Raw genomic sequence first — 22,972 nt, forward strand, 5'->3', positions numbered from 1 at the left:
AAATAGGGACGGACCAAAGAAGTTCACACAGGTGAAGAGGTTAAGAATGTAGAAGAATATAGGTAAGTTAAGAGTAGCAGAAGTAGGAGAAAAAAATAGAGCATTTATGATTGATGGTCTCTCGTCAGTCAAGTGAAAGATAAAGTTAAGAAGGTAAGGATGTATTTGGGGCTAGTACTTAGCGAGGCATGGCTTCAAATTGGCGCCTGGATGAAAGTTAAAGGCTGCTGACCAGGCATAGGGAAAGAGCCACGGGCAAGGTCCAGCTAAATATGAAAATCACCCAGAATGCTACCAAGATTGAACATGGATAGGTAGATTGTCGGGAGAGTGACCGGAAGTTCAGTAGGTGACCAAGATGAGAACGAGAAAAGACTATCACCATCCAGACAGGCAATGAAAACAGGAGGGTGTTCAGAAGAGCCTGGCAGTGGTAATGCAGAGCCAAGAGAATTGCGCTGCCATTTCCAGAGTCTGAGATATTGAGGTCATGAGAGAATGAGTGGTCCCTATAAAATAGAGATTCCAGTGTTATCCAGGAAAATCAGGTTTCAGTGAAGACTAGGAAGAAGAAGGGACATTTGTGAATAGTATATTTGGTTACCTTTGATCTACTAAAATGGCCAATTTCTCTGCTCTCTGGATTGCCTTTATCTCTAACAGTATATTCAGGCAAATCAAAGAAAAGGACAATCTTCAAAGAGCCAATGGAAAAGCAAAGTGTTAAAGCCATAGGGCAGAAAGAAAATCAAATGCAAAATCAGGGTGGTCTGTGACTCAGGAGGTAAAACAAAGGTCATTATTCATTTCTAAACATATATTAAGCAACTGGAAGTAAAAAGATGGAAAACCTCTCTGTTCTCCATTCCCTCTGACCATGAAACAATCACCAGAAAGCCAACCTAAGGAAAACTCACTGTACATCCTTCATCCTAGGCAAGGAGTTGAACTGCATTAGGAGCTGGGGGTAGGACAGGACATCAGGGAGGTCAAAATGATAAGCAGGAAGCATGTCATAGCACAGGAAACATTACTTTCCATTCTTTCTGTCCCTGACACTCCCTGAAATAACTGAGCCGTCTCCCTGTTTTCTTCCCCAAGCTTCATTCAATCTGTAATGGGGATAGATACAAAAAGGGGCACTGGTGATCTGACAGTCCCTTAGTACTTAATGATATACCACTTACACTGCTCCTAATTGTGGCGTGTGTGTGTATGTGTGTGTGTGTGTGTGTGTGTGTGTGTGTGTCTTATCTCCCTAGGGAAAGCATAAGCCCTGAAAGTCAAACGTCCCTTGTATTCCCCACGGCAACTATCATAGCACTAAGTCCATAGAACATAAGAGACACTTAATAAATACTTGTTGCCTTGAGAAAACTGGGGCACTAGGAATTGATGTTAGAAATCAAGTGCAACCATTTAATTTCTAAATGAGAAAACTGAAGTACAGAATGGTTAAGTGGCTTGGCCAAGCTCACACTGGTGGTGAGACATGAAATGAGTTCAGGGAAGATCAAGTCCATTATTCGATTTGTCAGGAATCAGTAAGAGACTGAACTGAGAACCAGTGACATATTTTCTAAGAGGCATCCTGGGCATGGAGAAATGAAGGCACAGAATAAAACTTCAGGTATATGTTAAAACATCTCTAGAATCCGTCATTTTTTTCTTTGGGAGCTTTCCCTCTGTCAGGCCACTATTTGACAGCTTTCCAATGACCACTCTTGATACACACGAGCTCCTTGCACCAAATAAATAGCATGCCGTACGTGGAAGCCATCCTTCAAGAGTCATGGAACGTGAAGAAAGAAAACCCACAGAAGCACTAGTCTCACTGATATGATGGAACAAACAATTCTATCCAGCAGTGATCAGAGAAAGTAACAAAGAAGGAACAGGAAAAGTTTTGGGTGGAAGGGGAAAAAGGTTTCTAGATTTTAGCACTGAAGAAAGCAGTCTGGAATCACCATGGCATGTTCTCAGAATTTCCCAAAGCCCAGCGTGGTTGAAGGCTGGGTGAGAAAGACGAGAAGGTATGGAGTCAGAAGGGGGCTGATGTGCCAGGAGACCAATGGGGAACGACCTTCTGGTTCTGGATAGGACAGTGGAGTCATGCCATTGGGGTTGTCACTGATCGGGACAGGCCAGAAGGGGGTGAGACTGAAGGAAGGGAGACAACTTGGAAGGCAGGTAAGAAATGAAGGGCAGTGATTCTTTCCAGCCCTCCTTCCCTGTCCCTTCAAACAAACAAAACAATGTGAGGAAAACTCACAATGGAAAACAACAGTGGTTTAAGCAAGTCTTTTATTTTCTCTTTTTGGGCTGAATAAAGTTGAATACCTATGTCCACACGATTACAAGAAGCTATCCGAGGAAAGTCATTTTTCTTGCATTGAAGAAGCCTCCACTAGTCCTTCATTTATGTATTGTAAATAGCTACTCTAATTATTAATTCTAGGGCTGATCTTATACAAATTAAATGTTTTAAGTCAATTGACAAATTTCCTAAATGAAGGCTGATCCTACCACTAGTTCACTCTTCAAATTCCAAAAGCAGTTCATTTGAATTTCCCTTTCAATGCACTTTAATGTTTGGGCATCTGATAAGAAGGAATTTTCAGAGGGCTCTTAGGGTTTGAGACCCAGGACAACTAACAATACAATCTCCCTCTCAGAAGACAGTCATTAGTTAACAGTGGCTGTGCCAGCAGGCAACATAACTTAGCACTTTCAGCTTCCACAAAAGGATCGTTTACATTTATTAAAAATAATCAATACCTGTATGACATAAGGTAGTTAGTATTATATGTGTGTTAACGCACCATTATAAACCTATATTAGAAAACTAGACAACCAGCCTGAGGGTTTAGAGGTCTGAGAGAATTAGTTAGGTTCTAATTGCTGGGATACTTTTTGTGCTAGTCTTGTTCTGAAATGCATTGGCTATTTTATGCCTTGTGTTCCTGGTCAAGTAGGTGCTTTTTAAGGATGTATGATTTAAATTGGCTTCTAATTCACAAAGTCACAAATTTTCAATTTTTTAATGATAAAGGCAAAGGATAAAAACCAACCAATATTATCAGTTATAGCACCTAGTATTTAACAAACTAGAAAGTCACATGCTTTCAAAACCATGTTCTTAACTGGATTTTAATTTATCACTGGCCAAAGGTCCCGAGCCACATTTGTTTCAATCAGCCTCTTTCCCTCTTTTCTTTCGTGACTCCTTGCTTGTTTATTTTGTTTTCAATCTGTAAACATATACTGGACACCTACTATAAGGCACTCCGTTAGATGCGAAGAAGTTAAGAAAAATAGGACGTAGGCCCTGTCTTCAGGGAGTTCACGGTCTAGTAGAGGAGACAAATACATAAATCCAGCACAGGGTGATAGATTTATAACAGACATGTAAGAAGCCACGGAAACCAGAAAGAACTGGGTGCTTACATGTGGTCACATTCACACTACATAACAACACAGAACTGATTAACAAATGTTTACATGTTTGTGTTTAAATATGCAATCACCTTGATGCGTAATGCAATGAAAAACAGAGCAAGGGACCCAAGAGGCAGATACGGGTAGAGCACCATCGGGAGGGCTGGGCAGTAGAGCGCAGCAAGTGCAGCTGCAGAATTAAACATTGTGCATATCGTTCTCCTGATACGGTTTCCCTAGAGAGAGAAGGCAGTGTCAGAAAGGGGTTACAGGGACACTGTTCTGATATCCACAGAGGCACCAATTTTTCTCTCTGGAGAAAAATATGATGACAGTAAAAAAGTATCAATTAACAAGAGGAAAGATAAAAACTAAACAAGGAGATCAGAACCCACTGATGAATTAATTAGTCAAAACTTGGACATTTCTAAAAGAGTGAAAGATGGCAATATTATGAATGATTTGTAGTTAACAGACTATCAATTTATTTTCTTTTGTAGTTGGACAAAGTTGTGGAAAAACACAAGGAATCGCACAGACGAATCCTGGAACAGCTTTTAATGGTAAAAAAATCTCATAGGCAAACCATATTGGAGTTGGAGGAAGAAAAGAGAAAGCATAAAGACTATATGGAGAAGAATGATGAATTCATACGCTTATTAGAACAGGAATGTGAAAGGTAAGGCACTTTGGACAAGACAATGAACCATGCTGCAAACTCTTACTAACCTCATGGGCTGGGCACTGTACCAGGGACACAAAGATGAGCATGGCACAGCCTCAGCTCTCAAAGATCTCCTGGTCCAGAAAACGATCTGTTTAAAGACTTCATCGGTACAATGCAAAAATAACCAGGTGTGATAAAGGCTGTGGAAACATAAATCCTGGGCGCCTAATTCTGCAAGGGAGTGCCCTGAGAAAGCTGCACAGAGGTGACAGAGTTTAGTTCCTATACAAACAAGAATGGAAACTATATACATGGCAGGGGCAGAAAGAAGTGTCACATCATAGAGGTAAGGTACCGAGGGAACTCAAGCTTTCATCGCTACAGCACAGGATGTAATTGCAGGATAAGAAAAGGAAAGGATAACCACAAGCAATTGGATGTCATGTTGCTGCAAGAAGGAGCAAATCACAAATTGTGAGAAGGGGGAAGAGTTGATCAGGTATGCTTCCTTAAAGAACCTTTAAGACAGCCTGGAGGAAAGACAGAAGGAGCTTATGTGCTCCAATGGCTATGGGCTTAGGGAGGATGGAGCGTAAACAAGAAACATGTATGATGTATAATCAGTTGTAATTAGTGACAAATGAGACCAGGGATCAGAGCAAGGGAAACATGGAGTTATTGAGAAGTACTGGCTATTCACCAAGGTACAGAATACATGAATGGGACACAGCTCATTGTGGTTGAAGGATTTCGGCGGGGGAGGATGGTTCAAAAGTTGAGGGAGGGGTAGGGGGTGAGTTCTGCTTTAGACATGTTGAGTGTGAGGTACCCAATGTAGTCCAATCTCCAGTGGGGAGAATAATGTGTCCAAAGACAACCCATATAGGTTTGGAAAAGGGTGGGCTGGTGATGCAAACTTGCATCTGGTAAGAGCTAAAGTTATGGGTGTTGGTGTGGTGAGGAGAGAGAATTCTGAAAAGAGAACTCTAGAAAACATCAATGCTTGGGGGTTTTCTGGAGGAAAATGGGTCAAGAAAGGAAGCTAAGAAAGAATGGTGCAAAGTTAGAAGAACCGGAGGGGAAAGAAAGCAAAGAATCCAAGCAAGAAAGAGTTTCGAGAAAGAGTGAGCAGTGAAATACCACCAAATAATACAGAAAAGGATGACAAAATGCCCCAAAATTTGGCAACAAGGAAAATAGTGAGGAACTCGAACCCTTTCACTAGAACACTGAGGGCAGCATAATGCTTTGAAAAATAAATAAAAACTGTGAACACAGAAACTTAAAATGTGAACTCATATTCTGAGAAGCTTAGCTGAAAAATATTGGGAGATTGGTTGGTACACACTTTAAAGCTCTATGGAGGGCAGGTTATTTGCTCCACTTCGACCTTCTGTTCTGAATCAATGTGCAAAGTATGAGCACCTATATTAACTGAGAGGACAACTGACCCTTTGTTGATACTACAAAGATAGAAAATAAGCAGTCTTCACATTGTCACATATTACTGGATCTTCACTTCCCTTGTTTTTCCATGTGTACTTCTTTTATGAGTTATAGAGCCAATGATGCTGCATTCTGACAGTTACAGGGAAAAAAATTACTTGTGAGCTGCCTTTTACAAAATACTAGTAGTCTCAACTGCTTTATTTAACTACTTACAATTCATGTTTTAGTTAGGTAACCCAAGTTACATAGCAGCCAGGATAATGGCAAACTTTCACTTCTCTTCAATGTACCTCATGGTCAGCGTGCCAGAGAATCCATGGTCCTCACACCCAGCTCTTCTTCCACATTCATCGGGAAGTTTGTTCTCTACTCACTGAGTCGAAAAGGGTCTTGTTCCTTTGTCCCTCATGAACTTGAAATATCTTCAGGGGCAGATGAAAGGAGCAAAAGAAGTCTGGCACCAAGGGAAGATTTGACTCAGACATTACCATATAAGATATGTTATTCAATGAGACAATGTCATATTAAATATTATTTTGAACCCCTGTGGTTTGGCACCCGTGGCCTCATTTGGACTCCACACTACTTGGCACTAATATGCTGACCACAGACATTTCTTTTCATCTCTCATTAGTATGAACATTTATTGACCATGGTCTGAGAGCACTGCCTGCCAGAGAACAAAGGGGTACTGGCCACCCCTGCCCAGGGGGCTTACCACATTCATGACGAAGGCAAGATGTACAGATTTAGCGTGGGAATGCGGAGGGCTGGTGGTGGTGCAGTTCTAATATTTACTGTTGTAGCTCTACTCTCTTCTGTAGGAAGGCTGAGGAGGGCAATTGAGAAGTAATACTGTAACCTGGGGGGGGGGGGCGATGGCAAGGATTATTTAAACCAAGAGAGAGCAAAGAAGAACACTGAGACATGGGAGCAAAGCATCACTGGGAATAAAGGCCATGGGCTAGAGGGAAAGGAAAATAGTGAGATTAAAGTAAATTGTACATCATGGAATCAATATATTAAGAAGGGTATTTCCACATGCATCAAAGGGGTTTAAGAGAAAATATTGTAAAGATCATATTTCTGAGTTTATAGGACACAAAGTGCCTTTGTCTTGAAGAATAATGAAAGTGAACATACCGTTACCCAAAACTAGGGACAAATGGCTGGACTGACTCTCCTGCCCTGCTTAGCCACTCCAGAAGATGTGAGGATACCCACCTATTTCTGTTTGCCAAGGAACAGCTTCCAGATGGAACTCTGGGCGTGAGAATGGTAACCCTGTTCTCAGTTCCCACTGGATACAGATAAAGCCTCCGCTGCTCCACCTGTGGAACATCACAATTCCCACCCCTTGGCACTGCTGGTGCCCTGGCCCCGCTGCTCCCCTGCCTTCGGCAGAGAGGCTATGGCTTCATACGGCATCACTTCCACCTGCTTTACGGCCATGTGCATCAAAGTAGTAAATGAACACCACCTAAAGACACAAGTGGCAGAAACTCTAATAATTTCAGGTAAATGGTAAATGTACACAGAGGTGGTGCTTATGCAAGAGGGAGAGATACCATTCACGTCTCATTTTCAGACGACAAATGACAAAACATGCACCGTCACTGAGTCCTAACTTTAGTGAGAGTATTTCCTCTCAAGCACACACCCTCACAAAAGCAACACTAACTTGTCCTAAGGGGTCAAAGAATAATGTTTACTTCCTTCCTCAAACAAAGTGATGTAAACCACTCCCAAATCGGTGACCCTCAGTACAGAGAAACAAAGATATCATAACCCCCATAAAAGGGGTTGGGTGGGTGACGACAGCTATAAAGGACTATCTGATTAAAGCTCTGAAACAACAGTGTGCAAGTTTAGTGCTAGTATTTTAAGTGTTGGGTAATATCTACTAGGAAATACAATAAGAATTAAGATATACATGACTGAGATAGTTAATTTGAATACTTAAGGCTCAATTTCTGTATTTTCTTTGGAAAATTTGCTTTATGTGGAAAACCCTAAAGGAGACTGATGTCACATGTTGTGTTTGGGCCAAAATGTTTGCCAAGTGATGTCGTTGTAATCAGTAAACAATTGATTTCCCACTGAAGGACTGAGGGGTAGGGATCAGCTCAGGAAACCCTGTTCCCAAGTATGTTAATGCAAAGTTTCCTTCACTGTAATCTGTGCGGTTTGGTTTGTCCGTAAGATAATATTATATCCACATGTCATGACAACTTTCTGTTCACTGACCAGCTCCAATGTGTGGATATGTGTGTCACTGACGACTTGAATTATATACTTGGCTGAATTACAAATGGAGTTGATGTGAAAGGTTTTATACAAAAGCAACGCCAGTAATTTTTGGCCTTTCTGGATGGCTTCACAGGAAAGCCAAAACAAAAATCACTTTTAGTCAGTGCAATTTTGCAAAATTTTCCCATAAGTGAAATGCCAATTTTGTCTGTACTTTCATAAAGCTTGCATTTTTTTTTCCTTTTTCAGTTCAATGGGTGAAAAGGCTGTGAAGAAAAAATAATTTCCTTTTTTTGAAACCATGTATTCTTTTTTAGAATACTCAAACAAAACATGGATACTAACCATATATATTACTGCATTTCTGGCCTTGAAATAACCACCAAAGTGGGAAACAAATGCTGTTATGGCAATTTGTATAAAAATGTGGCTTCAAGCATGGATTTTTTTTTTTTTAAAGCCTTAAATTACTTTTCATAATATCTTGGCCAAGTAGGTGAGCACTGATATTCCTATTTTACAAGCAGGAGTTCAAATGGTAGCTTCTCAAAAGCCACATAGTGAGGAAGGAGTCACAGGTAGAATTCATTTCTTGTTCCTGTCCTGCCCAAGTGTGACTGGACAGAGCAGTGGCTCAAGGGCAGAGAGGTCTTTGCAGGACAGTCACCAGGGACCCAGTTTCCAGGGGTGTTGCCTTGGACCACAGCTGGGGCGAAGTCCTTTGCTGTTTGGGTTTTTGTCAAGAACAAAGCACATCTACCTCTCTGTTTGCCTGAAACTTTGTAAAGAAAGATTTCCATCACCAACCTGTCTCTGCTATCCCAGGCCTATTTTCTTGTTTTCTACTGACATCAGACAAGATGACTGAAACACTGAGCCACATCTGACCCTCCTGTTGAATGAGTACAGTTGACCCGTAAACAACACAGGGGTTAGTGCCACCAACCCCCCATGCAGTTGAAAATCTGCATATAAATTCTGACTCCCCCAAAACTTAACTGCAGTCATCCCTTGGTGCCCACAGTTGAGTGGTTCCAGGAACCTCCCGCACCTGCACCCTCTGCCACACATCACCCTGTAGATACCAAAACCTGCAAATGCTCAAGTCCCTTATATAAAATAGCATAGAAAAATGCATACGGTCGGCTCTGCATCCATGGAATCCCAACTACAGACAGAAAACACTGTTTTTAGTCTGCAGTTGAATCTGCAGATGTGAAAACCCGGGGATTTATTGAAAAAAAATAAAAAAATCTGCATATAAGTGGAGCCGAGAAATTCAAACCTGTTGTTCAAGGGTCAACTGTATATTGGACTACTTTCAAAGATCTCTCAAAAATATAAAATCTTCTTTCCAGAGGCTTTAGATATTCCCTTGAAATATATATATATATATATATATATATATATATATATATATATATATATATATATATGAATGATGTATTGTCTGTTTTTCCAGTTAGTTTAACTAGTTAGCTAGTTAGTGCTGCTTGCCATTCATTCATTTATTCCTTCACTTACTGTCTCCTCCCCAAACCCCAATTAATTAAATGCCTGCTCCATGCCAAGTCCTGTGCTAGAGACCAGGTGAAGGCAGTAGATGTGGTCTCCACCTGCATACAAGGTCTGACAATTAAGTTCACGAACTTGTTACAACAATGTTGCTAACCTTTTTTGATATCAGAGGGATTATTCATTATGAATTTGTACCAACTGGACAAACAGTTAACCAAGTTTGGAACACCCTCTCTACTCACCTGATCTGGTCCCAATGACTTCTTTCTTTACCTGAAGATAAAGGAAATATTGAAAGGAAGACATTTTGATGACATTCAGGACATCAAGGGTAATACGACAATAGCTCTGATGTCCAGTCCAGAAAAAGAGTTCCAAAATTGCTTTGAGGGGTGGACTAGGTACTGGCATTGGTACATAGCTTCCCAAGGGCAATACTTCAAAGGTGACCATAGTGATATTCAGCAACGTGGTATGTAGCATTTTTCTAGGATGAGTTCACGAACTTAATTGTCCGACCTCATAAATCCCCAATTAATTTGTGCATGTGTGAAACAGACACCACTGCAGACTTTACGACTTGGTACTGATTCTTGTAAGGCACTATGACATCATGATGGGTAGATTTTTTTAAAAAAGGCACTATTATGGTAAAATAACACGATAACATGAAATGCTCATGAAAATAGAACATTCAGGAGAACTCAATAAACAAACTAGAGTACTTTACTATAGAATTCATTATATAGCAACAATTACCATTAGAATTTTGTTTCTGTAGTCTTAAATCTTAGCTTTTCAGAATATTACAATGTTTATAATGTAATATTACAATGGTTATAATGTTTTTTAAAAATAAATCTGTCCACTTTTTAAAAATCATATTTGGAAAGCCAGCAGTTTTAAATTTCATGCACACTAAACTATTGTTGTAGAATACATTGTACTCAAATGCAATCATTTCCTTTCAGTTTTCTGGCAAAGCGTTACATGTATTACATATTCTCGAGACAATGTCTTGCAAGTAGTGAAATGGATGCCAGATCTCCCTCTGACCTTTGTCATGGATATCCAGTTCTCTGTCAGAACAAAAAGGAGACCCACCACTAACTCCCACTTCGATATTATAACTCCATAGAGAATCACAGTGTGATCGGCACAGTGTTCATATACCCCAGACCTAATACAGGATCTGGGCAGTGATAGAGAGAGATTCACTGTCTCATGAAATACCAAAAAACCACTTAGGATTGTACCATGACTTAACTTTCAACACATCACAAAACCATACCCTTGTAACTGTACAATTCAGCGGTTTCTGTACAATACCGTTTAATTACAGAGGTCAAAATTCAGATACAATGATGACACTATTTGATTGTTATCCCTCCCAGAAAGTTGAGCTCAAATTTTACGAATAATTTTTTGGTGTGTATTTGGATGCATAATGATTAGTGAATTTATTGCTTACAAAAGAATATTACAAATGTTAAAAAGCAGTCTAACAGAAAACATAACAAGCATAGTGAGGGGTGAACTGGGAGATAGGGGACTGTGGCCTGCAGATCATTATTGGCAGCTAGTGTGTGACTTTGGGCAAATTCCATTATCTCCACTCTTATGCATAAAACAAATAGGACAGGATATATGATTTCAGATGTAAAATCTGTGATTATGTGATTATTATGAATAAGTACCTTTTACATCAAGCTTATGATTCTAATTCATACTATCAAAAGAGGTCAGTGAGAATGACAGCATCTCCACCACCAACTTCAAATCCAATCTGTATTTCCATTCTTAAAGGAGATCTAGATTCAGGTACACACTACTGCTTCTTGAACGTCACATATTCAAAACTGAACTTAATATCCTCTTTGCAAATCCAGGTCAATTTACAATGTTTCTATTCCTGTTAATGCCACCGCCATGAATCAATCGATCAGATAACTATAAAAAAAATTACAGGCATCTCTGAAACTCAAATTTAAACTAGAAAATAACTAGCAATCTAGACCAATCCTCTGATTTTTGATTGAGAAAAACAAGGCCCATCAAATCTCAGCTAAGAAATCCCCATTGTTGCTGCTAAATAGTAGAGCCAGACCAGAAGCTAGCTCTCTTGATAACATATTCGGCACGACTCTCCCTAGAATCATTATTAGGTGCTCAAGCCTTGCGCCTGGTGTTGTGGGAGGTCCTAAAGAAATTCATGACATAATTATCATACAGTTGAAGAGACAAGACCCTCATAAAATGATCTGTAGGTGATCCAGGGAGGATTCCGGTTCATTTTGTGGTACTATCACCACTGTTGCAACATTATGGGAGGTCAGGCAAAAAGGTTATTAATCACTGTAATCAACCAACAGCCAGCACAGCCCTAGGAGAATGCAGGACATACATTAAGCACTGGATAAATATATCTAACTGGCTCATAGCTACTAGGTTAACAGCCCTATAAAACTGGAAGCCAAAGACTGAATGTGGAAAGGCAACCTCAAACTTCTGTTCCATTTAATTATAAAATAAAAAGAGCAAAAGAGTCATTAAACCATATCAAAATGGAAATTTTTGCCTCATAAATGGAAATCAAGGTGGAACATTAGAATTAAACTGTATCCTGAATTTGCAACTTGCAGGTAAAATTTCCTGGCAAGTGTATTATTCCCTCACAAGAAGCTGAAGCCAAATAGCTTTGGCCAGCTATGAGGATGGAGATGTCTGGCATAAATGAGTAAATGAGGAGAACATATCATGACACAGAAAGGCCTTTCCTTGGAAGGGTGTAGGGTATCAGAGTTAAAAGCAGAGACTGGTAGAACAAAACTTTGAACCATGGTCCCATCTCCTTATCTGCTCCCACTAGCTATTTGACCTTGAACAAAGTACTTACTCTCTCTAAGTCTCAGTTTTAGCATCTGTTAAAAAAAATTGTGGATCTCATAAATTCTTGAGATGACCAAATGATATAATGCATAGAAAGTACTAAGTATGGTGTCTGATACACAGAAGCACTCAGTAAGCATTTGTATCTTTCTTCAAATTTGCCTTTGTGCAACATAGCTTATTTCCATGCTCTGTGTCACATCACCGGGCATTTTGGGGGTTGCCAGCAAGGCATTTAATTAGACCCTGTGCTGGGTGCTAAGGATGTGATGATGGGTAAGAGCAGTTCAAGGGGCATAGCCTTCCATCTGGGGGAGAGAGACACCAAAACAAGTGAAATGTAGCGTTAGAGGTATGCCGACAACAGAGAATACAGAGGAGGGCCAACAAGCCATCATTCTCTAGACTTGGTTGTATCTTCTTTCCTTCAGCGTAGGGGTATCACTGAATGTCCTAATGATTTAACACTATAGCACTGAGCTGGGCACTATTGTGCTCGATGAACTTTTTTTTCTTTAAACTATGGAAACTTATTTCCCCCTTTTGGAACTCCTTCTACTTAGGTAAACAGAAATGTTAATGCAATGGTATTCTGAAGAGCACAACCTACCACACATGCGAAATTAAGACCCATCCAATGTGATGGTTTTGAAGTATACCAAAAGTCGCCACGTGCTCCTCTGGCCTTCCTCTGTCACAAGATCCCTACACTAATCATATCTACTTAACTAAAGTGATTGTGAAAAATCAAATATTCCCACTATAAGCTACAGTAAGTGGGCTTACTTTTCACAGTTCCTTCTGCAGGCCCAAGCATGGAGAAATACAATAAATATTTATTGAATAAGTGACTGAAATATAGGACAAGGTGTTATAATTGAATCTATTATTTTCCTTTAATATCTTATCCTACATTAGCTTCCAGATAGGTTCTCTTCCCTTAGCCCAGCTTTCGAAAATAACATACAAAACAAATCAGTTTTCATAGGGGAAGCAGAATAAGCTTGAAAGCTTTGTGAATGTCCCAGAGAGAGCAGATGGAAAAGATGGCAGGTCCTTTATCAAGGAACTGGAAGAAAGAATGATCCTAAAAGAGGTTTTGAAGCTAAAAAAAAATCAGAAACATTAACTATAAAAAAGCTAAAAACAACTCTCTCCATTCAGACCTGGCACAGTTTTGATATACTATTTTGTTCACGAACAAAAAAATCATGACATGTTCCTAAGTCACCAATAACTCCTCTATACCATAATTTTTAAGTATAAGAATAATACTGCATCATACAAGTCTAATTTATTTAACAAATTCCCTATCATGGATATTTAGATTCCTTCTACTTTTTCACTTTTATAAAGGACACTATGATGAATAGCCTCATACTCCAATGCATTTTTACGCCTCCCTGATTGTAGACTTAGAATAAATAAAGTCTTAGATGTGAAATTGCTGGGTCAAAAGTAATGAACCTTTAAGGATTTTGAATACTGTAGCTAAATAGCACTCTATAGACTATTTATACTATTATAAGCAATGAAGGGGGTACCCATTTCTTACTTTATAACTTTACCTCGGACTAATCTTGAATCTGACCTAATCTTAAACATGATATGTATGAGGTTAAAAAGTATATAAAGTGAGTGTTAGTAACATGAATCAAGTTTTCCCACTGACTTGAGCTTTTATTTTAGAGACGTGTTACTTCTGAAGAAAAAATTTCAATATGTCATCAAAACCATACTCAAACATAACCTTTTCTTGAAAGACTATTTTGCCATTGTCCATGTAATTTCAGTATATTTCCTTTTCCCCATCAAATTCAGGTTTTGATGGCCTGGCATCACTGGTCTTCCTAACACTGCTCCTGCAGCTCCTTCTCTAAAAGGTCTGAAACCTCCTCACTCAGGCCAATCCCACTCCAAGCTTTAGAGTCCAGATCCAGGACTCCAGCTCACCTTTCCCACCACATGACTGATTCCGCACTAGTTTACAATGGTTATAGCACTGACCATAAGAGGTCCTAACAAGTTGGATTTCGTTAGCATTGTGGAATCCAAGCTTCATTTTGTCAAATTCCCTTCTAATAATGCAGTTGGTTTAGAGCAGGGGTGTCCAAACTTTTTTCAACATTTTTTACCAAGGGCCATATGCGGTAAAATACACAAACAGCCGGGCCACTCACTCGAGGTGAAGTATGTATTGCCTCACCTGGTTTATTTAAGAAAACTAAATATATTTTAGGAATTTGTTGCGGGCCAATTAACAATGGATTGCGGGCCGCAGTTGGCCCGCGGGCCGCAGTTTTGACACCCCTGGTTTAGAGTGTGTGAGAATTCCATACCAATTTCTCCTATTTAACTCAATTTTTATTTGCCAACTCTCATTTCCTCCCTATTTATCATGTACATACATTTATGCTCAGAGCATTTTCCATTTATTTCCATGAACTCCCAGTAACAACATGAAATATGTGAGATGTCTGGTGAACAAGTAATTTATATCTTCAGAAGATGTTTCAGAAGAAACATTAGCAGGATTTATGAGGCTGAGTATATGTTTTCATAAAAATAAGTAATTTCTAATTCACAGTTTTGTCACTTTATATCATGCATTTTTTGTTCTGAATAAATACGACATTCAAGGCATTTCATGCCATAACAAACACTGGAATATACATAAGTAAAGGAAAAATATATTAAAAAGACAATCACATGTGGCTATCAAAACACTATTTAGCAAACATTTCCTTCAAAGATAGTAGAGAGATCTCAAAATGGAATATTTACCATTAGTGTCAATAGTGAGGACCAAATATAAGTGAAATTAAAAAGAAAAAAACACACAAAAAAACGTTTCCCTGTAGGGCACATCTGTCATTTGCTTGATGTCAAATTACTTCTTACTCTAAACAGATTTGTTGATTAATCAAAACTCCAACTAATAATCTACTCAAGAACACTCCAGCTGTTCTACAGCCATACTTTCAAACAGGATAACATTAAGCATTAGGACAGCATTTAGATGAAATGAATGGTCTTTTGTGGAGTCATCCTTGGAGAACTCCCCTGGCTTCTTCATGCAGAAGAATTCAGCAGCTTCTTCTCACCATTTCTTTGATGGCTAAGATTTTTATCAATAAACAAAGTAAGAGGCACTGAATAACAAAAAAATGTTAGACGGGGGGAAAAAACTACTCCTTAATTTTCATCTGTGCTGAATTCTAAGTGAGGCATGTCTCAATAATAACAAAGCAGAGCAAATCAGACAAAACTTCATCCCAAACAACCTCTGGATGGCAGAAACAGAAATCTCTTCTAGACAGAGTTTAATCTTGAAAAATGCCTCCCTGTCTCCTCTGGATAGGCCTGTATTTTTTCAGACTGATTATATTTTGTTTGTTGAAACATGTGGGGCACTCACTTAGTTCCCACTTTCAGTTCCATAAAGAAACCTTAGGAATCCAAGGAGATTTGTGGGTTCATAACGTTTCTTGCACCGTGGATGAGCCCTCAAAACCCACCAAATCATGCAAAGGACCCATTGAAAATTGGTTTCTTTGGACTTCAAATATACCATGCATGGATGGGGGATTAAAGGGGCGAAAAAAATGGTACAAACATACAAATATTGTAGTAAGAATGTCCAAATCTATAGAGAATTTTTATAAAAATGTATTTGAGCCAAACTGGATACGCCTGGAAGCAGGATCTCAACAGACTGTGATAAATACTTCTAAGAAATGACAGTTTGCAGCTTCTTTTATGCATTTAGAATTAAGGAGGGAAGATTATATGAAGGTGGAGAGAAAGCAAGGTGGGGTCGGATTACAGGATAGTGAAGATCATGTGCTCTCTCAAGGCTGGTCACGCTTTAGAAGGAGAGGTCTGAAAAGAGGCATTTCACGGGTGTGTTAACCTAGATGTACCTAAACATGGACAGGGCTTGCTTAAGGCAAAGACCAACCTTTAACTAAAGAAGTTATGTGGCTGTGGCGTGACTACCCACCACGAGCTGCAGTGGTAGGAATTTGTGACCAGATCCCCCTGTGAGGTCATTTTCCATAGAACCCCCTTTTTGTCCACACAAACATAGCAATTCAGATGAAACCACATTCTCAAATGTTTCCCAAACAATGTTCCAATTCTGCTTTTATTAAGTGATCATGGCCAATCCAAACCTTCTCACAGATGCCGTATTCATTAATAATTACTTTCATTTAAAATATATCTGAAACATAAAGGGGGATGGGGGGCAGCACCCTCAAATGCCTTTAGGTCCCAGCAGGGTGAGGCAAGTGAGAGGAACAGGCTAGGCATATACAACAGGGAATGGCTGAGACCTTGGAAACCTGCAAAGCCCAAGTCCACCTGGTGAGCTTTCTGAATAATTACTTCAGTATCATCAATATCACCCATAAGAAACAGGCCCTATGGCACAGTTAATCCAGAAAGAAGCCGCCAGACTTGAGGAGTCCAGCTTTGGAGAACCGGATACATACGGGGAGGAAAGAGAACACATGCTCTTTGTAACCCAATAGCAGAAGATGGGCACTGCACCAGAAGGGCAAGCCCTGGACACCAACACTCGGAGTGTAGGGGAGAGAGACAAGCCTGGTTATCAGGTCTCTGGTCTGCCTTCTCTTCCCCACTGTATGTAGGATCCACGAGAGCAGAGACATCTGGTTATCTCTGTATCCCGAGCCCCTCACAGAGATGCCCAATAGATTATTTGTAGAATAAATAACGTATTACTCTCTCCAAATATAGCCACGAACATGAGCAGTATAATTGGTAGCAGCAGCTATAGGGACTTCAAAGCAGCTGCTGGTTTCAGTGGAGAACTCTCCCCAAAGGTCCTCTCCTTTTTGATGGTAAGAATACCGAGTGTATGTATTCTTTGTGCTTCTACATATGACCCAGAGACATGAACTTTTACTTTTTCTACACTGTTGAATGAATGTAGAAACATTAAATTTCTTCAAATTTCATATATATATATATATATATATATATATATATATATATATATATATATATATATTGCAAAACAAAAACTGAAATGACAACACGGAGTACAAGCAGCAAAATCAATATTCTGAGAATTCTGTATTAAACAATCCAGTTTCAGCAACAAATAATGTTTAATATGCGGGGGAAAATATAGAGGGGAACTTTATAAGCTAAAAGAAATTTAGACAATTCCATAGAACACATTGCATGATCTTATTTGAATCTTGATTCGAAGACACTATGAGAGAGATAGAGAGAGAAACAAAGAGAGAGAATATCAGAGAAATGTGAACACTGTCTGGGATATTTTACAATATGAAGTATTCCTAAAGTTTAAGTGTGTTAATAGTATTGTGATATGCACTTTTAAAAAGATCCTTTTCTTTTAGAGATATATTCTGAAAATATTTAAAAATGAAGTGATGGGATATTTGGGATTTGCTTCAAAATAATCTGAAGAGCACAGTGTAGGGGAGGAAAAATAATTTTCCCTCTAACCCTTCTCAGTTCTTAGCTGAGACCTGCTGTAATAAAGGACAGGTTAACAAGAGCAAAACGAACAAAAGTTTATTAACGTATTTATATCATATATACATACATGGGAGATACCTAGGAAAAATGAGTAACTCTATGAGAGAACTAAGCTACCACATTAAATACCAAATTCAGGTAAAGACAACAAAAAAGAAAGATGGGGGAAGAGGGTGGGGAAGGGACAGCCAGTTTGGGGAAGTTATCAGGAAAAGCAAAGGTAAAGTTTGGTATGCAGATTTAAGTTGTTGCATTCTTCACTGATAAGATTCTCTTGTGATTCAGTCATCTATCTCTTCCTGGTACTGAGAGTGAGACACTCCTACAAATACTACAGATTTCCTTCATTAAGTATAAATTTCCTGTAGAAAAGCATAATTCTACTCATGTTTAGAACCTCTGCTGCATCTGCTGTTCCTCAAAATGATCAGCTCAAAATAACCCTTATGTCAAAGAGGTATATTTGGGGGTGGCATATGCTGTTTGTTACCCTTCAGTGGGGGGAGGGGGGGCGAGTACAGAAGAAACAAGACTGGCCAAGGGCTGATAATTATTGAATCTGCATGAGTGACACATGGGGGTTCATTATACTATTATCTCTACTTATGTAAGTGTTTGAAATAACTGAAGAACAAATAAATGAACAAATAATAACACATGAAAATAATTAGAAAACTTAAATGAACAGAAAAGTATAAAATAAAAATTAAAGCCTTCCTCTCACTTCACCTCACTTCCTACTCCCCAAAAGTAACCCATAATTAATGGTTTCCTGTATATTTTTCCAAAAAATTATTGGCAGTATATATCAACAATGCATGGAGGAGATCACATTATATTCTTCCTGCCTTTTTTTATAAGTGGCTGTATATTATTTCATTTTATAGATGCAATTCACTTAGCCCTATATATGGGTTTTAGATTTTTTTTTTTTTTTTGCTATTAAACACTGTTCAGTGAATTGGCTGACTCTAAATGACTTCAGATACTTTTCTTTCAGAAACAGGTTAATCATTGGTAGCTTTGTGTTTGTTTTTTGAATAATGAGGAACTAAAACCCACACAAAAAAAGACTTTATGCAGGACCCTGAAGGCATCAGACGAATGCAGTGGGGGTGGTGTGAGGGGGCAACCCTGGGATGGACAGTTACAGAATGAGGTCCACAGACCCCACGCATGTACTTGTTAGCACCTTTCCCAGAGGTCTTCAGATCTCCTAGCAGGACAAGCCTATAAAAACAACAGCAGCAAGGATTTGACCCAAGAGCAGCAGCTCCTGCAGTGCAAATGAGATGTGTACTTACCTGCAGCAGTTGCCTGATAAAGTAACAAAATGACCCCAGAAGAATCAAAGGTAGCAGAATTCTAAAAGCAAAGCCCACATAAACTTACTTTATGTTTCCCAAATACAAAGGATGCCACTTATTTGGACAGAGCACTGCTACTGAGATGAACAGGACATAATTCATGAACTCCAAACTGACCCTAGATTTTTTCTGGAGAATTAGAATAAGAGGTAAAACTATTATGAACCTATGAGTCACTGCCATCTATGGCCCTTTCTTTTTTCAGGAAAAAAAGATATGTAGGATAGCTTTCTTTTCTAAACTATTTTAAATTTTACAGTAAGACTAAAAATCTCCACAGATAATATTTTTAACATGCTAACACAGCTTATGGGTGAAATAGTTTCTTTTCAAAATACAAAATTAAGATAGATGATCTATGCACATAAAGTAGAACATAAAATCATCATAAAAATGTAGATCTAGGCACAGATAAAATAGCTAATGTACAATCCTACAAAAATGAATAAAGCCAATGCTTTGCCTTTTATGAAAGATGAACAATCTCAGAACATTTTTACTTTGGAAGTTAAGCTAATACGATGATAGGAGTGATAATAATTAGATCCTAAGAAATCCACTAAAAAATTACTGGAACTAATAAAGAGCTCAACAAGGTTGCAGGTTACAAGATCAATGTACAAAAATCAACTGTATTTCTACACAGTAGCAAGGAGGAAACCAAAAATAAAATTAAGAAGACAAATTTTATTTACAACAGCATCAAAAAGGAATAAAACACTTGGGAATAAATTAAACAAAGAAGCATAAGACTTATACTCTGAAAATTACCAGACAATGTTGACAGAATTAAAGAAGAGCTAAATAAATGGCAAGACATCCCATGTTCACGGATCAGAAGACTTAATATTGTTAAAATAGTAATACTCCCCAAATTGATCTAGAGATTCAACATGAGACTCAATCTATCAAAATCCCACATGGCTTCTTTGCAGAAGTTGATATGCTGATCCTAACTCATATGGAAATTTGGGGAGGACCCAGAATAGCCAATAGTTTTGAAAAAGAAAAGCAAAATCGAATGATTGATACTTCCCAATTTCAAAACTTACTACAAAGTTATAGTAACCAAGACAGTGTGGCACTGGCAAAAGGAACCACAAATAGATCAGTGGAATAGAACTAAGGGTCCAGAAGTAAACTGTCATGTTGATGGTCAATTGATTTTAAATGTGTACCAAGACAATTCAATGGAAGAAGAACTGTCTTTACAACAAATGGTGCTGGGACAATTGGATATTCACAAGCAAAAGAATAAAGTTTTTTTATTCTACCACAACCAAAATTTAACTCATAATAGATCAAAGACCTAAATATAAAACCAAAAATTATAAAACTCTTAGAAGAAAACATACCCATAAATTTTCATGACCTTAATTAGGCAATGGTTTCTTGTATATGACACCAAAAGCACAAGCAAAGAAACAAACAAACAGGAAGAACATTATCAAAATAAAAACATTTGTGCTTTAAAAGTTGAAAGTCAGACCACAGAATGATTGAAAATATTTGCAAATCTTACGCCATCTGATAGGGGGCTTGTATCCAGAATAATCAAAGGTCTCTTACAACTCAATAAAAAAGACAAAAAGAAAATACAATTAAAAAATTGGCAAAGAATTTACACAATTCTCCCAAAAAGACATACAAATGTGCAATAAGTTCATGAAAAGATGCTCAATATTATTAGCCATTAGGAAAATATAAATCAAAACTACAATGAGATATTACTTCAAACCCACTAAAATGACTATAATAAAGAAGACAGATAGTAACCAGTGTTGGTGAGGATGCGGGGAAATTAGAACCTTTATACACAGCTGGGTAGGAATGTAAAAGGATGCAGCTGCTCTGGAAAATAGTCTGGCAGTTCCTCAAAAAGTCAAACATAAAGTTATCATATGACCCAGAAATTACACTCCCAGGTATATACAAGAGAAATGAAAACTTTATGTCCACATGAAAACTTACACATAATTGTTCATAGCAGCATTATTCACAGTAGCCAAAAAGGGAAACAAACCAAAAATCTATCAATTTATGAATGGATAAACAAAACTGTGGTACATCCATGCAATGGACTACTTACTATTTATCAATAAAAAGAAACCTCTTGTCCATTAAGCAGCCATCCTCCATTTCCCTTTCTCCAGCCCCTGGAAACCATTTTCTGTCTCTATGGATTTTCTTATTCTGAACAGTTGATACAAATAGAATCATACAATATATAGGAAAAAATTATTTCCTTTTGTGCCCGGCTTCTTTAACTTAGCATAATGTTTTTGAGGTTCATCTATATTATAGCATGTAGCAGTACCTCATTCCTTTATATGGCTGAACAAAACCGAAAGGGAACATACGGCTACAACTGGATATTTCTCGTGAGATATCGATTAGCTGTTTTCTTAAAACTTTACAAGGAAGACCTTTTAACGCCAGATCATACTCAGGAACCAAAGGATAGGAACTTGGAAATAGGCTGATGAGGATATCCCAAAGAGAAACAACCAAAGCTAATGATTACAGTAGTCTTCCCTTATCTACAGTTTGGTCTTCTGCGGTTTCAGTTACATGTGGTCAATTGCAGCCGGAAAATATTAAAAGGAAAATTCCAGAAATAAACAATTCATAAGTTTTAAATAGCACACCATTCTGAGTAGCGTGATGAAATCTCATGCTGTCCCACTCTGTCCTGCCCAGAACGTGAATCATCCCTTTGTCCAGCATACCCAGGCTAGATATGTTCCCTGCCTATTAGTCACTTAGTAGCCTTAATCATTTGGTTACTTAGTAGTCTTGGTTATCAGATTGCCTGTCACGGTATCACAATGCTTCTGCTCAACTAATTTTATTCTTATGTTTTTTAGCTTGGTAAAATAAAATACTTTATTTAGGCATTTTATCATTTCATATGATCACAGTGCAGTAAGAGATGTTGAGAGACTGCATTCACGTAACCCTTATTACAGTATATTGTCATAATTGTTCTATTTTATTATTAGTTATTGTTGTTAATCTCTTACTGTGCCTAATCTATAAATTAAACTTTATCATAGGTATGTATGTATAGGAAAAAACATAATATATAGAGGGCTCAATGCTACCTGTGGTTTCAGGCATTCACTGGGGGTCTTGGAAAATATGCCCCGTGGATAATGGGGGACTAGTGTACTTGCTGGGGGGAAAAAGAAGAAAGAGCATTCTTGTTCTATATATAAAAAAGGGGAAATGGGGACATCTATCTTCTATTCAGTCACCCATTTGGCATTTATATAACTTAACACTATGCATGGAAGTAGAAACTAGGAAAAGAATAAAGAATACTATATGGATCCTGTCTGTGAGGCCTCAGTACACACCTACGTAGCATGAGGTAACTAATTGTGGGCTGTAACAGAGACGTGTACAGAATGTTCAGGGATCCCATTTGAGGATGGATTAGTTCTGCAAGGAGGGAATGTGAAAGCATCCCAGCGGGGAGCAATCAGCTTGAAGACTGAGTAGACTCTTACCAGGCAGAGCAGAGGGGAAAGGTATTCCAGGCAGGAAAATGTACCTGTAGGTACAAGGAAATAAAATAGATAAGTTGGTGGAATTAAATCTCCGTTGTGGACGAGTAGGTTAGGGCCAGGGTGTGCAGACCCTCTGTGTGATTACCCCAGGTTTCCCTTATATCTTGAGTCCAAGATAAATTTGGCATGCAGAAAAATCTTAACCCATCATTGTTAATTTGTCAGAGAACCCACAGCATACACAAAGCATTGAGTTAGGTGTTTCAGAGTCAAATTCGGGAAAAGCAAATCAAGAATAATAACATTAGAAACAATGATCAGAAAACTACTATTATAAGCAACAC

The 22,972-nt window shown here is 38.4% G+C and overlaps 2 protein-coding genes across 5 annotated transcripts in view; one reads left to right on the forward strand and one right to left on the reverse strand.

Annotated features, from left to right (window-relative positions):
- CMSS1 (cms1 ribosomal small subunit homolog) overlaps positions 1-22,972 on the reverse strand; it is a 334,075-nt gene that overhangs the window by 224,334 nt on the left and 86,769 nt on the right. The gene's annotated exons all lie outside the window — the stretch shown is intronic.
- FILIP1L (filamin A interacting protein 1 like) overlaps positions 1-22,972 on the forward strand; it is a 266,691-nt gene that overhangs the window by 163,209 nt on the left and 80,510 nt on the right. Inside the window, exon 4 of the mRNA XM_019756494.3 lies at positions 3,939-4,117. Within this exon, the coding sequence (XP_019612053.2) occupies positions 3,939-4,117 (179 nt within the window). The remainder of the gene's footprint in view (positions 1-3,938; positions 4,118-22,972) is intronic.

The sequence above is a fragment of the Rhinolophus sinicus genome, chromosome 17 (genome assembly GCF_057876585.1).
Source record: "Rhinolophus sinicus isolate RSI-liver-muscle chromosome 17, RSI-T2T, whole genome shotgun sequence".
NCBI classification, from domain to species: Eukaryota; Metazoa; Chordata; class Mammalia; order Chiroptera; family Rhinolophidae; genus Rhinolophus; species Rhinolophus sinicus.